The sequence below is a fragment of the Rhagoletis zephyria genome, unplaced genomic scaffold (assembly GCF_001687245.7).
Source record: "Rhagoletis zephyria isolate East Lansing unplaced genomic scaffold, Rhagoletis_zephyria_1.1 Rzeph_scaffold_00891, whole genome shotgun sequence".
Classification (NCBI taxonomy): Eukaryota; Metazoa; Arthropoda; class Insecta; order Diptera; family Tephritidae; genus Rhagoletis; species Rhagoletis zephyria.
In genome coordinates, this window is record NW_016157975.1 from 135403 (window position 1) to 148234 (window position 12832).

General features: G+C 37.2%; 1 protein-coding gene across 14 annotated transcripts in view; it reads right to left on the minus strand.

Moving 5' to 3' along the window:
• The window catches only part of LOC108361961 (uncharacterized), a 93755-nt gene extending 81586 nt beyond the window's left edge, over nt 1–12169 (minus strand). For 4 of the 14 annotated variants that reach the window (XM_017614767.1, XM_017614771.1, XM_017614769.1 and 1 more), the window contains exon 1: nt 4645–6867. In XM_017614767.1, coding sequence (XP_017470256.1) covers nt 4645–5949 — 1305 coding nt within the window. In that variant the 5' untranslated portion in view covers nt 5950–6867. The other 10 variants (XM_017614763.1, XM_017614766.1, XM_017614762.1 and 7 more) reach the window with 10 other exon arrangements.
• Between the last annotated feature and the right edge of the window lie 663 nt (nt 12170–12832).

A 12832-nucleotide genomic window follows, 5' to 3' on the forward strand; every position in this document is an offset into this window, starting at 1 on the left:
TCTTAATATTGAGCGACAGCCAGGCGGCACTCAAGGCCCTCTCAGCATTTGAGGTCAAGTCATCCTTGGTTCTTGAGTGCATAGATAGGCTCAACAGCCTGGCAGTGCACAACAAAATCCAATTAACTTGGGTACCAGGACACATAGGAGTTGCGGGCAACGAAGAAGCGGACCGACTAGCTAGACTGGCGGCCGCCTCGTCGCCTATAGGGCCTGAGCCCTTCCTAGCGATTGGACCCAGTACAATCAAGGAAGAGCTCAGGAAAGAAAGGAACACACAAAGGAATCAACACTGGCGCAACACTACAGGTTTACGTCAAGCAAAACAACTACTGGGAGGCTACAACCTCACGAGGTACAGGGCAGTTATTAATCTATCCAAAGGAAAACTAAGGATCATAACAGGTTTTCTGACGGGTCACTGCAGACTGAGAGGCCACCTGCACAAGCTAGGGATTTGGTCCAACGACCTATGTCGTTTCTGCGACGTGACCGAGGAGACTCCCGTGCACCTGCTTAGCGAATGCGTGGCGGTCGCGAGAAGACGGGAGAGGCACCTGGGCCACTACTGGTCAAGTAACGAAGCAATACAGTCGCTAATCCCTGGGGATCTCCTCAAATTTTTGGGCTCTCTAGGATTAGATGAGGTACTGTGAATGGTTGAGGGCACAATAGACCTGCTGGTCGCAGTGCATGCCTCTATTAATTATCTATCTATCTATCTAAGCAAATCTGATACCTTTATCGTCCGTGATGCCAATAATTCAAATTATTATAAAAAACGAGGTACCTTTTTAACAATATAAGAAGATTTTAAACTAATTCTGCTGGAAACCAGTCACAGAAGACATGATTAAAAATGAATTACAAAAACTTAAATCGAAAAACGCTGATGACGTAACAGGTTCTCCAAATTCTGAAACAACCAAAATAATTGGTTCTCCAAATTGGAACACAACGGTGTTTAAACAACGATCTTGCCATGATTCTAGATCGTGTAGATGAAAGTCAGGAGGATAAATCCGACATTTGCAGCCCGCGGATGTTAGCTTTTAAACATCCGCACCCGCACTCGCATCCGCGGATGTCTAAAATTCCACATTCGCAACATCCCTAGTTTCTACACCAGCTCATTGTTAACCGATCATTGCTCGAGTTTTAATGATCGTAATGCACGATTGAGAGAATACAAAGGTTGCGCCGATCTCGGACCGCTTTTCCTCTCTTAACGAATTTGACAGAATCGTGGTTTGCATGACGTCACACTTGTGCAACTTGTTTACGTTTTCCTTGCAACATTTTTTTTTCTTCTTCCATTCTTGCTCACCTTTTGGCATTTCTCTCTCGCGATTGCACCAGTGTGACGTCACACAAAAGTTATTCTCAAAAATCCTCTCTGATCGGCGCAATCTTGTATTCTATCATTCTTGATCGTAATGCCTATACGATGTTTATTGCGCTGTGTTGCCGAGAGGTAGATACTCCATGGAGTAATCCCTTGAAGAAGTTTTGTGCTACTCTGATGTAATGCAGAGCTGGAGTATATGGTTCTGACCTAGGACATGGCAATGTTAATTGGACCACATTCTTCATATCGTCGTTTAAAGTAAAAAAACCTCGTATCGTCATTCTGCAAAACCGCGTAACTGACATTTGCTGTCCAAAATTTTATTTGCTCACACAAGCTCTTGGTTCAATCCTTATCTATTCGTCCTAAAATATACATACTAGCTAGAAATGCGATTGCTTTATAAGAGAACCATTTTGAAATATGAGTGTTTTTACTCTCTAGAAAATAATTTATGCAACCTCACATATGCGGTTTTGCATTATCTTAATACGCGGTTTTGAATTTTGTTGATACACGGTTTTGTACTTTAAATGGTGATATGCATTTTGGTTAATTTTGGGTACTCCTTGAACCATAAAGCGCAGTTACCCACGGACGTAAAAACGGAGAACGTGTCAGTTGACACGATCTATCTTATGACATCTGCGTGTTAACAAAAACTCACCACCGCATGACCGTGACGTAGACGTAGCATCTCTCTCTTTCTATCAACAGCAAACTTGGTATGTTTCTACGTACTTCTACGCTACGCTACGTACACGTTCGTGGGTAACCGCGCTACTCTTTACATGACCACGTGTAGTAGTCGGGTTTTTGCATTGTAGCTTAACACACGTACAAACATACACACACATGAGCAGCCAGCAAAGCGACGGGAATAGCGAAGAAAACAAAAACAAAATAACTTTGATTTGACTTCCCTACAAGAACACTACGTGTCATATAACGAATCATGTAACGCAGAGGTGTAACATAAATGCATGTTTTACTCCCATAGAATGTTTACGTTAATTTCCTAAGGGCGATATGGAAAATCTAAGAGGATGTTACCTGTACGTGTGATTTCTTGTCTCTTTCTATCGCAGGTATAACCAAATTATGTGAAGCGTATACCCACTTCCATTATAAATTTTCATTATTTATCGAAGTATTGATTTTTATGGAAAAAGCGCCGCAGGCGAAAATTTGTAATAAAAAATCGCGCGATTTTTTATTAAAAATTTTCATTATTTATCGAAGTATTGATTTTTATGGAAAAAGGGCCGCAGGCGAAAATTTTTAATAAAAAACCGCGCGATTTTTTATTAAAAATTTTCATTATTTATCAAATTATCGATGTACGTTTTCTACATTTGTGTACTTTGAACTACAATAACACCAGTAAATATTATTTCCAACCAAAATTATACCGTTGTGATTAGGAGTAAGACCCCTATCGATCCTAATATTATTATTTTTAATAAGAGCAATGTATGTACGTATTGTACACTTATACTCCCTAATTATACGCACATATTTGTGGTGTATTTTTTTTTAACGTATGGTAGCATACATTTTGTGTTACTGTCAGCCATTGTTATTTCTGCTTNTTATTTGTCGGGAATTTTCTACGAAGAGCAACTGGTGTCGGAGCGAAGCGAATTCTTTTAAAATATCAATAAAATTAAGTGTGGAAACGCAAAAATATGTATTTAAGTTGAAGTGTGAATAAAAACCAATGTATTATTAAATGTTTACAAAATTATCATGTCGACAATCACAACAAATCGCTCGCAATACGAAAAACTGGTGGAAAGCATGAGCGAAAGGCCGGACATTGCCCGAGGCTTTGTAATAGTTAAAGAGGATGTGGTGGAATTTTGGGAAAGCGTTGCAAGATTTAAAGCAACACAATATTTAGTTGTATGGACGCCCTTAAAAAGAGGGAACATATATTTATCATTTAAGGTAAATGGATCAGAACTGTCTCGTAGCAATCTCCTTTGTATATTAATGCAACAGTTGACTGCAGCATGTTCTTCCTCCTGAGACAAAAGTGCACCGGCCACTGAATCCATTCTATTTTACTTAATTAAGGAAAAGCTTTTTCAAATACGATTAAACAATTTTTTTTAATTTCACTGTTCACTTGCGATTCTATTTATTTTGATTTGTTTCTGTCAAAGCAGCTGATTAAGAACTTCGAATTTCACTATTTTAGTTGGTAACGCCGTTGATAGTTACGATCGGATTACAGCATACCAATTTTCGAATTTTCGGAACGGAGCTACGAATTCGTAACTACGAACTTTCGGATTACAGCATAGGGGTGTATATTCCTGCTGCGGCTAAAAGTATATATATTTACAATCAGGAGAACTCCCTCTACCGTTCCATAGCTACCTTAATGCAGAACTCCGGGGATGCCAAACTAAATTGCAGCCTTCACTTCTACTGGGTGTGCACTGCACAGTTAATTTTTTAATATTTTGATGAGTTCTCCATATAATTTTTATTTTAAATTTAAAACGTGTACAGTTTTCTAAATATTGCGAATTTTGCGAATCTTATATGTGTTTAAATACTATATTATGAATCAAAACCGTTACTTATCCAACTAAACTTTTTTTTTGAGAGAAAGTGTAAATGAAACAAAAAGTTTTGAGAAGTTTTACTATTTTTTGAATTTGGATACCAGAAAAAAATGTTTCTTTAAGCCATAAGATATTTAAGAATATAGAATAAAAATATTATTTAAATTCTCTTTCTAAAAAATATTCAGGGAGAATGTTATCTGAATGCGTCATGTAGCAAATGCTTATATGAATACATCAAATGCCCACACACAAAAGCTTGAAATCATATTGCTCGCAACTATCTGTCAAAATGACAGTTGGTAGACGATCGGTGTTTGCCTGTTGAGTTCTGAGGTTAACCACTTTTTTGTGCAGCATTATGGATTTCTTCTTGTAGTGAACAGCAATATTCTAAAATAACTTTTCATGAAAATTTGAATAACTTATTTAGTTTCAGCCAATTTGTTAAAAATATATATATTGCTCGGTATTGAACATATCTACTTTTCAAATTAATTCAGCAGTTTTTAGTAAGTTGTTTTAGTTTTAAGTTTTTTCTAGTTAGTAATAATTAATGAAAGACGTTTGTTTAGCTATCGCTCCGCATATGGTATCGCATGTCGTATCGCTCTAATGTGCACTGCGCGCAAGCCCAACCTCGCTTTCATATCGTATCGCTCTAATGTGCACCGTGCCTAATATAGTTCAAAATATGAATATAAAAAAAACTGCACTTACATCATCACTATTCCGATGTGGTTTTATTGCATCTGTCACTGCAGATACTGCTGCTGTTGCAGCTGCCTCTGTGTAATGACTGTAAGGATGCGCACGCAATGCCAACATCTGTCGCTGATGTTCTTGCTGTTTACGATGGTGCTCTTGTTCAATCCGCTGCCACTTTTCATTAGAGAAGTCTGCATCGCTATTCTCGTCAGAGTTAGATGAAAAGTAATTGTATGTTTTGCTTTCATCGGCGTCTCCACCTATATGTGCGACCTGACGACCTGCAGTATATGGGTGGGGATAGTCGCGCTTCTTTGGCGGCATACGTAAATCGTTAAATAATTCAGTATAGCTTTTGACAGCGGGTTGATGTTTGCCTACGTGCATGTCGCCGACTTGGGGAAATTCATTTGCACTTATGCTATCATCCTCTGGATCACCATACGAATCATCATATTCAGTGTGACTATCCATGCTTCCTTCAGGTGCTATACTCAAACTGACTTTATAATCTTTGCTATTAGAATCTGTGTAATTCATTTCATCTTCTTGTGCGATGGTCTTATTATCTGAGCCGGCGTTCAATTTCAGTGAAGTTCTCTTGCTATTCGGTTGGGCTTTAATCTGGAAGCGCCTGCCAATTCGTATTTTCGGGCCTCTTGTTTTCCACTGATAAGGCGATTGATAGAGGCCACCGCGATCAAAGTGACTTTGTGCTTTTTTATGCTGCTGTGTTCCACTATTGCCATTGACCGGTGGCTTCGTTGCTACGTCTATTACTGGTGGAGATGTTGCCACCGCTGCAGTAGCCGTTTTGGTTTCCTGCAGATTATGTTGTTGATGGCGAAGAATTGGGTGAACGTGACGTCCCCATGAATGTCTGTGTTTTGGATGACGGAAGTGATCTGACATTAACGGTTGAAATTGCGCTTGGAAATAAATGTTCTTGTTGCTGATACTACCGCTGCTGTTTATGATGCTTGCGTTGGAGTTGCTGTAATTGCCTCTTAGTTGTTGGTGCAACGGTGTTCGCTTCAAAGGCTGATGATGTGAGTGATGTTTCTGATGTCGCAATACATGAGGGAGTGGTAAGATTTCCGTGGACTTCTGAATAACATCATTAATTCCACCAGCAGAAATTGAGCCAACACTCTCAACAGCATCAGTCGTGCTGTCAACGCTATTGTCCACTGCGGAGGCTGCTACTAGCAATGATGCGTTGCTATAAAGCACTGCAAAAAGTGCGAGGAAGCGCCAATATTTTAAACATCGCTGCCTTGTGTAGACGTCAGCGGTGTTAAAGTTATTGCTCGCCATACTGAAGATGGTTCTGAAGATCTTTGATCTTTTGAAAACTTATTGCTATAAGGATTGTTAGTATTATGAAAGCTGTTAGTTCTTTTTTTTAATCTTGCACGTTTTAGTTTCTTTTGTCTACAGTTGCATTGGTATAATAGTTGACTTAGCAAATGCGGATCACTTCTCTCCATTTACAAATCGCACCCGATAAAACGAAAATGAACTAATATATTTTTTGTAAAATTTTTGTTTGCAATTTTTTTACTTGTTTTAAACTTCTTTGAATATTTTAACGCAGTATCACAACGCTTACTATTACGTCAATATGTTGGTGCGACGATAAAGCTTTTTCTCAGCTCATTAATTATTTGATGATTCTATCACAATCAACATAAACGCGCAAAAAATGCATATGCGTGGATTTATGCATACATATGTGCATATGTGTATGCATGAATGAAAGCGCGCATGTACATATGTATGTGTGTACGCACACACCTCCTTAATTATGTAGGTAAATTATTTATACGCATATGTTGTAAGTATGCATATTTCGTACATACATATGTAAGTATACTTTTTTATATCATCACAAATTAGCATCTCAACACCGTTTAGCATCTCTCATACCGTTTGCATGTATTAAATGCATCATTAACTCAGCTCCATTCTTTAATTCAGCACAATTCAGAATATTGCGAAAGCTTAGGAAGTATAATGTTTAAGGCTGGCCGTGGCCACAGTGCGATTGTTTTATTTCCCGACAGCAATAACAGAACAGAAACTAGCACTAGCATAACTAAATTTTTTGTATATAATATTGCAAAAGCAATTGCATAGATTATGTTTTAGGATATTTAATTTGCCAGAAAGGAGAATTCTACGTTGTGAGGGTTATAATCCCTAAGCGCGACCGAAGGCCGCCTACGCATAAATAAGTTGGACGTACAAAAACTTTTTTAATACAGTAGCAGCAGCAATTTAGTTCCATTTTATTTTTAATATTAACTACACAACATGTTGTGCGGATTTTCACCATCGGAATATCGCTATTAAATACAGAATTTCGCGAAAGCGTACACTTAAAACATCACAAATGTATAAAAACTAATAAATACGCGTTCAATTAAGTTCATTTATTCCATTCATTTGCGTGAAATTCATCAAAACATAGTGCGGAAAGTGCAAGTGTTTTTTGCAAATAACTCATTAATTAATTAAAAATGTTAATTTCCGGTCTCGGATTGTTATTATTGGCCTTAAGACGCGTCGATTGATACACGCTCGAACTTTTTCCGTCCATTTTGACCTATCTTCGCCAAAGTGCACTACTACCGAGTAATTTTTAGAACGATTTTACGAATCTGTTCAAATATTGCCTAGAATATCCGGATAACCAAATGAATGGATATTAACCGGATATTCGCACTGCAAAATTAATGGATTTTTGATATTTCTATATTTCTTTATATGCGTACCTACGTAAACATACATACATATACAGATGCACTTTGTGTCAAATTTCAAAAAAAAATCACAAATTGTTGCCCTTTATGGGCCACTATTTCAACCAACAACTATTAAAATACAAAGAAATAATGTGTATGCGTTTATTAACATACCCACAGGTGTACATACAAATATACATGTGCATGTCGGTGGTGTCGGGAACATAATTGACAACTCCATTTTTGATATTTTTGGTTTGGTTGATAAATTAAATTATTAATATAAAAATAAAGGCGTGCATTCTTGTTATAACAATCTAAAACCTGTTTGAAATAAAAGGTCCAATAATTAGGGACGTTCCGATACCATGAAAGTATCGATACCTACTCAACTGGGTTTACTCAAATCGCTATTTCGTTACCGCAGAACTCCACAGGCAAACATCGATGGCCTACCAACTGTCATTTTGACGAGCAATGTGATTGCAAGTTTTTGTGTGTGGGCACTTTGATGTCTTGAAATAAGCATTTGCCGCATGACGCCACCAGACAACATTCTCTCAATTTCGGTGTTTAAAAACATTTAAATCTTTAAAAAACTTGCTGAATAATTTCCTAAAACGTAATAATAAATAATCCAATAAGGAACAGACTTTTATTTTGATTTAATATAAAAATTTCATCGATGTTACCACCAGCACGCTTTCTTTCAAATGAAAATATGGCTGTCAAACTATCGAATTGCCTGCAATAGATGTCAAGCAATAAGCGCTGACATATATTGCAGCACATGAGAAATAGGCGGTCTCCATTGGAAATATATTTTGTGACATAGTTTTCACGACATCAGTGTTTTCCTGTGGAGACAGGGCCTTACTACTTATATGAGTAAGCCGAATGTATCGATACCTACTTATATCGATAATTTTTCATCCTTTTATATGCAACAAACTGAAATTAATTTTCAGGCATTATCCATGATTCAATAACTACAGGTTGTAGCAATCGTACAAAAACAACATTTACCGTTGGTATGAACTCCTTGTGTCTTCAACATCTTCTTTATGTATTCGTATTCGTATGTATATGTATACCCTGCATACCAGGATTTCATAGAACTCTGAAAGATTTCACAATTTTTTTTAAGAATTTTCTCTAAGAAATCGTACAGAAATTTCTTTACTAGTTCTTGTAAACCGCTTCATATGTTTTTCTTTAAAGATTCCTAAAAGAATCTTAACAAATTTCCGATACTCTTAAAGATTTCGGTAGCATTTGTTTGCAGGGTATATATTTACGTATATGTGTATGTATACGCGAATATGTAAACAAAGCAAAACAGACGATAATTTGACACAAGCGTGCTCATAAGAAGAAGCATAGCTTCTATCGATATCACCTGTAATTGATGCGCCTTGGCATTATCTGTGATGTACCTTATGCGACACCTGAGGGGAAGAGCGACCTATCTCGGCAGCCAATTCGAAAACGCCCTGTCTCAGAAAACTTTTCAGAAGCGCCCTTATTCGGAATTTGATTGAGAAACGTCCTATTTCAGAAAACTTTTCAAGAACATCCTATTTCAGAATTCGGTTCAAAAATGCCTTATCTCAGCTGCCGATTCAAAACGCCCTATCTCAAATATTTTCAATATATTTGCAATAGAGGTATAGATATATATCGTCGGTTAAAGTGCAAAACCGCGTATCAGCAAAATGCAAAACCACGTATGAGAAGTTGTAGAAATTATTTTCTAGAGTAAAAGCACTCATATTTCAAAATGGCTCTATTTTTATAAAGCTATCGCATTTCTGGCTAGTATATTTCAGGACGAATGGATACCCTACCAGACACGACTAACGCAGTCTCCAATACATTTAAATATTTCACCAATACCCTCAAAACCACATGTCAAAATTTACACACGTACAGGAAACATATGGGGTGGGCTTTAGTAGTCAGCCGCAGCTTGTGTTTTAAGAAAACCAGGTGGAATTAACAAATGAAACTTGGTCAGGATGTTAAGGGAGGTATCCTCTAAAACATGTATAACTAAAAATATAAGTAATATCATTGTTTATAAGTTATTTGTTGTTAAAATTTCTTAAGTCGTTCCACTTGGTTTCCTTAACAAAAAAGCATTTGTGCATACTTTTATATATATAAATGCACATAACACCGTACTTAATACTTTACACACTTTTCATTTATTTTATCTTGTATATAAATCACTTTAATTAAACTTTTATCGACTTGTAAATTACATTGAATTTCTCGGATATTTACAATAACACATGGTTGCAAACTGACACATAACATGTGTTGCCATATTGTACAAAACAATACATACAAAGAAGGCAATGATTAAAAAGGAATACAGGGGAAATCAATACAAAAGAAAATGTTCAGCTCCTTTTCTTCGCAAAACAGAAAGGAGAATTCTACTGCCTGATGGTTATAATCTCTAAGTGCGGCCGAAGGCCGCCTACGCAGAAAGGTGTTCTCTGCAAAAGGTGTTCAGCTCCTTTTCTTCGCAAAACAGAAAGGAGAATTCTATTGCCTGAGGGTTATAATCCCTAAGTGCGGCCGAAGGCCGCCTACGCAGAAAGGTGTTCTCTGCAAAAGGTGTTCAGCTCCTTTTCTTCGCAAAACAGAAAGGAGAATTCTACTGCCTGAGGGTTATAATCCCTAAGTGCGGCCGAAGGCCGCCTACGCAGAAAGGTGTTCCGCTTCTTTTCTTCGCAAAACAGAAAGGAGAATTCTACTGCCTGATGGTTATAATCCCTAAGTGCGGCCGAAGGCCGCCTACGTAGAAAGGTGTTCTCTGCAAAAGGTGTTCAGCTCCTTTTCTTCGCAAAACAGAAAGGAGAATTCTACTGCCTGAGGGTTATAATCCCTAATTGCGGCCGAAGGCCGCCTACGCAGAAAGGTTGTCTCTGCAAAATGTGTTCAGCCCCCCCTTCTTCGGCAACACAGAAATAATAATTCTACTAAGTAAAAAATCCGAATTAAAAATCCGCTTTTATTATTCAAAATTCCAGTCTGGTAGCACTAAGTTGTATGTTATTTTGCTATCTTATTCATCGTTTATAAGAAAACTTTAACAACAAATTATATAAGAACTATAGGGTTGCTAGAAAAAAGGGGGGTAGTTTTGAAATCAGGGGGTCCTATTCTACCCCCCCTCATCCCCCCTTTTTCTAGAATTTGCCGTCCGTCTACTAAAATTTTCCCCAACATATGTTACACATAACATATCTATAACACGATATCCTGTTAGATTTTTCATGTCGCCCTTAGGAAATTAACGTAAACATTCTATGGGAGTATAACATGCATTTACGTTACAACTCTGCGTTACATGATTCGTTATATAACGCGTAGTGTTCTTGTAGGGTACAGATTGAGACAAATCCAATTTTTGGCAGCCAATGTTAGTTACGCGGTTTTGCAGAATGACGATACGCGGTTTTGTACTTTAAACGGCGATATATTTGTTCATTAGCCACACGTTTTCGCGGTTCCATTGCGTACAGCAATTATTTTTCATAAAATCGAAGCAATTATTTTCCATAGAAAAAATATAGCCGGCAAGATATGGCACTTGCTCAAATCGATTCGATACAAGTACTTTTCTTTCGATACCAAGTAGGTATCGAAACAACGATTCGAGTAAAAAAAGTATTTGGTATCGAAACAAAAGTAACGAGTACATACTCGTATTTACTTGTATCGGAACATCCCTACCAATAAAAGACTATCCGAAGTTTTAAATATTTCTTAGAAAATGCTAGTGCCTTTTTCTGAAAAAGTGAAATGGAGTTATAATTTACATGCATACCTGACACCACCCCCGCAAAGATATTCTGAGCGTTCAGAATATATGAGTCCGAAGGGAGTCCTAGGTAGGTAAGAAATATGAGTTTCAAAAACCAAAATTTTTTTACTCTTATATGAATCTTTTAGGACTCATATATGATCCAAGTTATGAGCCAGCACCTTGTGCCATTATAAAAACAATAAAGATTTGTAATTTATATCCAAACTTGTTTATACAGAAATTGAAAATAATTAGAAAACAATAAATGAACAAAATTTAGCTGTAGCTGCTGCTATTGCCTGCATGTTGGAATGTGTATATGCACGTAAGTATGTATGCATGTTATTTGAAAGGAATTTTCGCTGAATGCTTTTGCAAATAAAGTGCGTTCAATAAGACTCAAGGAACAACCTAAAATAAGAGTCCGAATTTAGTAATTTATGAGGCTGATTAGAGGCTCGAAAAGAGTCTGAAATGATTCATATATGAGGCCAATAATTGTTTTAAAAAAAGTCCAAAATGAGCCGTATATTAGGCCAATAAGAGTCCAATATGTCTCATATTGAGGCTCATTTGTTGTATGAATTTAAGCTCATATAAGTCGACCTTCGGAGAAAGGGAAACACCCTCATATCGGACTCTTAAATGAGCTCATTATGAGCATAATGGCTCCGAAATAGGACTCCTTAAAGACTAATTTATGACTCCAAATGTTTGCTGGGTAAAGACAAAAATTGCAATAAGAAATCAAAAACACAGTAGCTACGCTATTTTCGGCACAACCTGATTAAAATACGAAAGCACACGAAACGTTTAATGCCGTAGTGGTAACTGATTCCGATTTAAACAAAAAGCCATCCGCAAGTCATTGGTGATCGTCGGCAACATGTTCCACAACATGCCAGATATATACGCCTGAGCAGGGTTGGCACCTCACGAAACTGATTGCGTAGCAAAAGACCAATAAAATCGTAGTAAAAAATAAAAAAATCGCAGCAAAAGATAAAAATTAGTTATTATTTTAAGTTCATATGTATATTAAAGAACTAGAACAAAACATAACAATTAAATTTCAATAACATTTTTACTATTTTAAGTATTGTATTATACTTGTTTCTTTTACAGTGGCGTTTTCCAAATACCGAACTTATAGAACTAAACCATTTCCGCCACTTACTGCTATACCTAAACAAAAGCGTCAGCGTTGTCTGTCTGTCAAAAAATTCTCATGGCCATACAATTTGTATGAGGCATACCGAAACAACGCGGCGTCGCGCTGAGCGGTTGGAAATTCCGATTTTGACAGGGCGTTAGGTATTAAAGTTGGCTGCAGAAAACGGCGAAACTGTCATTTTTGTGTTACACACAAACAAACCTATGCTTATTGTTGGTGTTATTTCTGCAATTGACGTAGCGTTGACGCTTTTGCTTAGGTATGGCACCTCGGCGCTAACGCTAGGCGACAGAAACCGTTCCGCCCAACGCTTTCGTTTAGGTATGGCAGTTACTCCAGCACTTTCTCCGTAAATAAGTTAAAATTTACTTTATTTGAGAATATCAATAATTCGATTTCCACGGAATATTGCCTCTGTTTAGCCGCTTTTAATTTGTGGCAACGAATCCATCGTGGAAG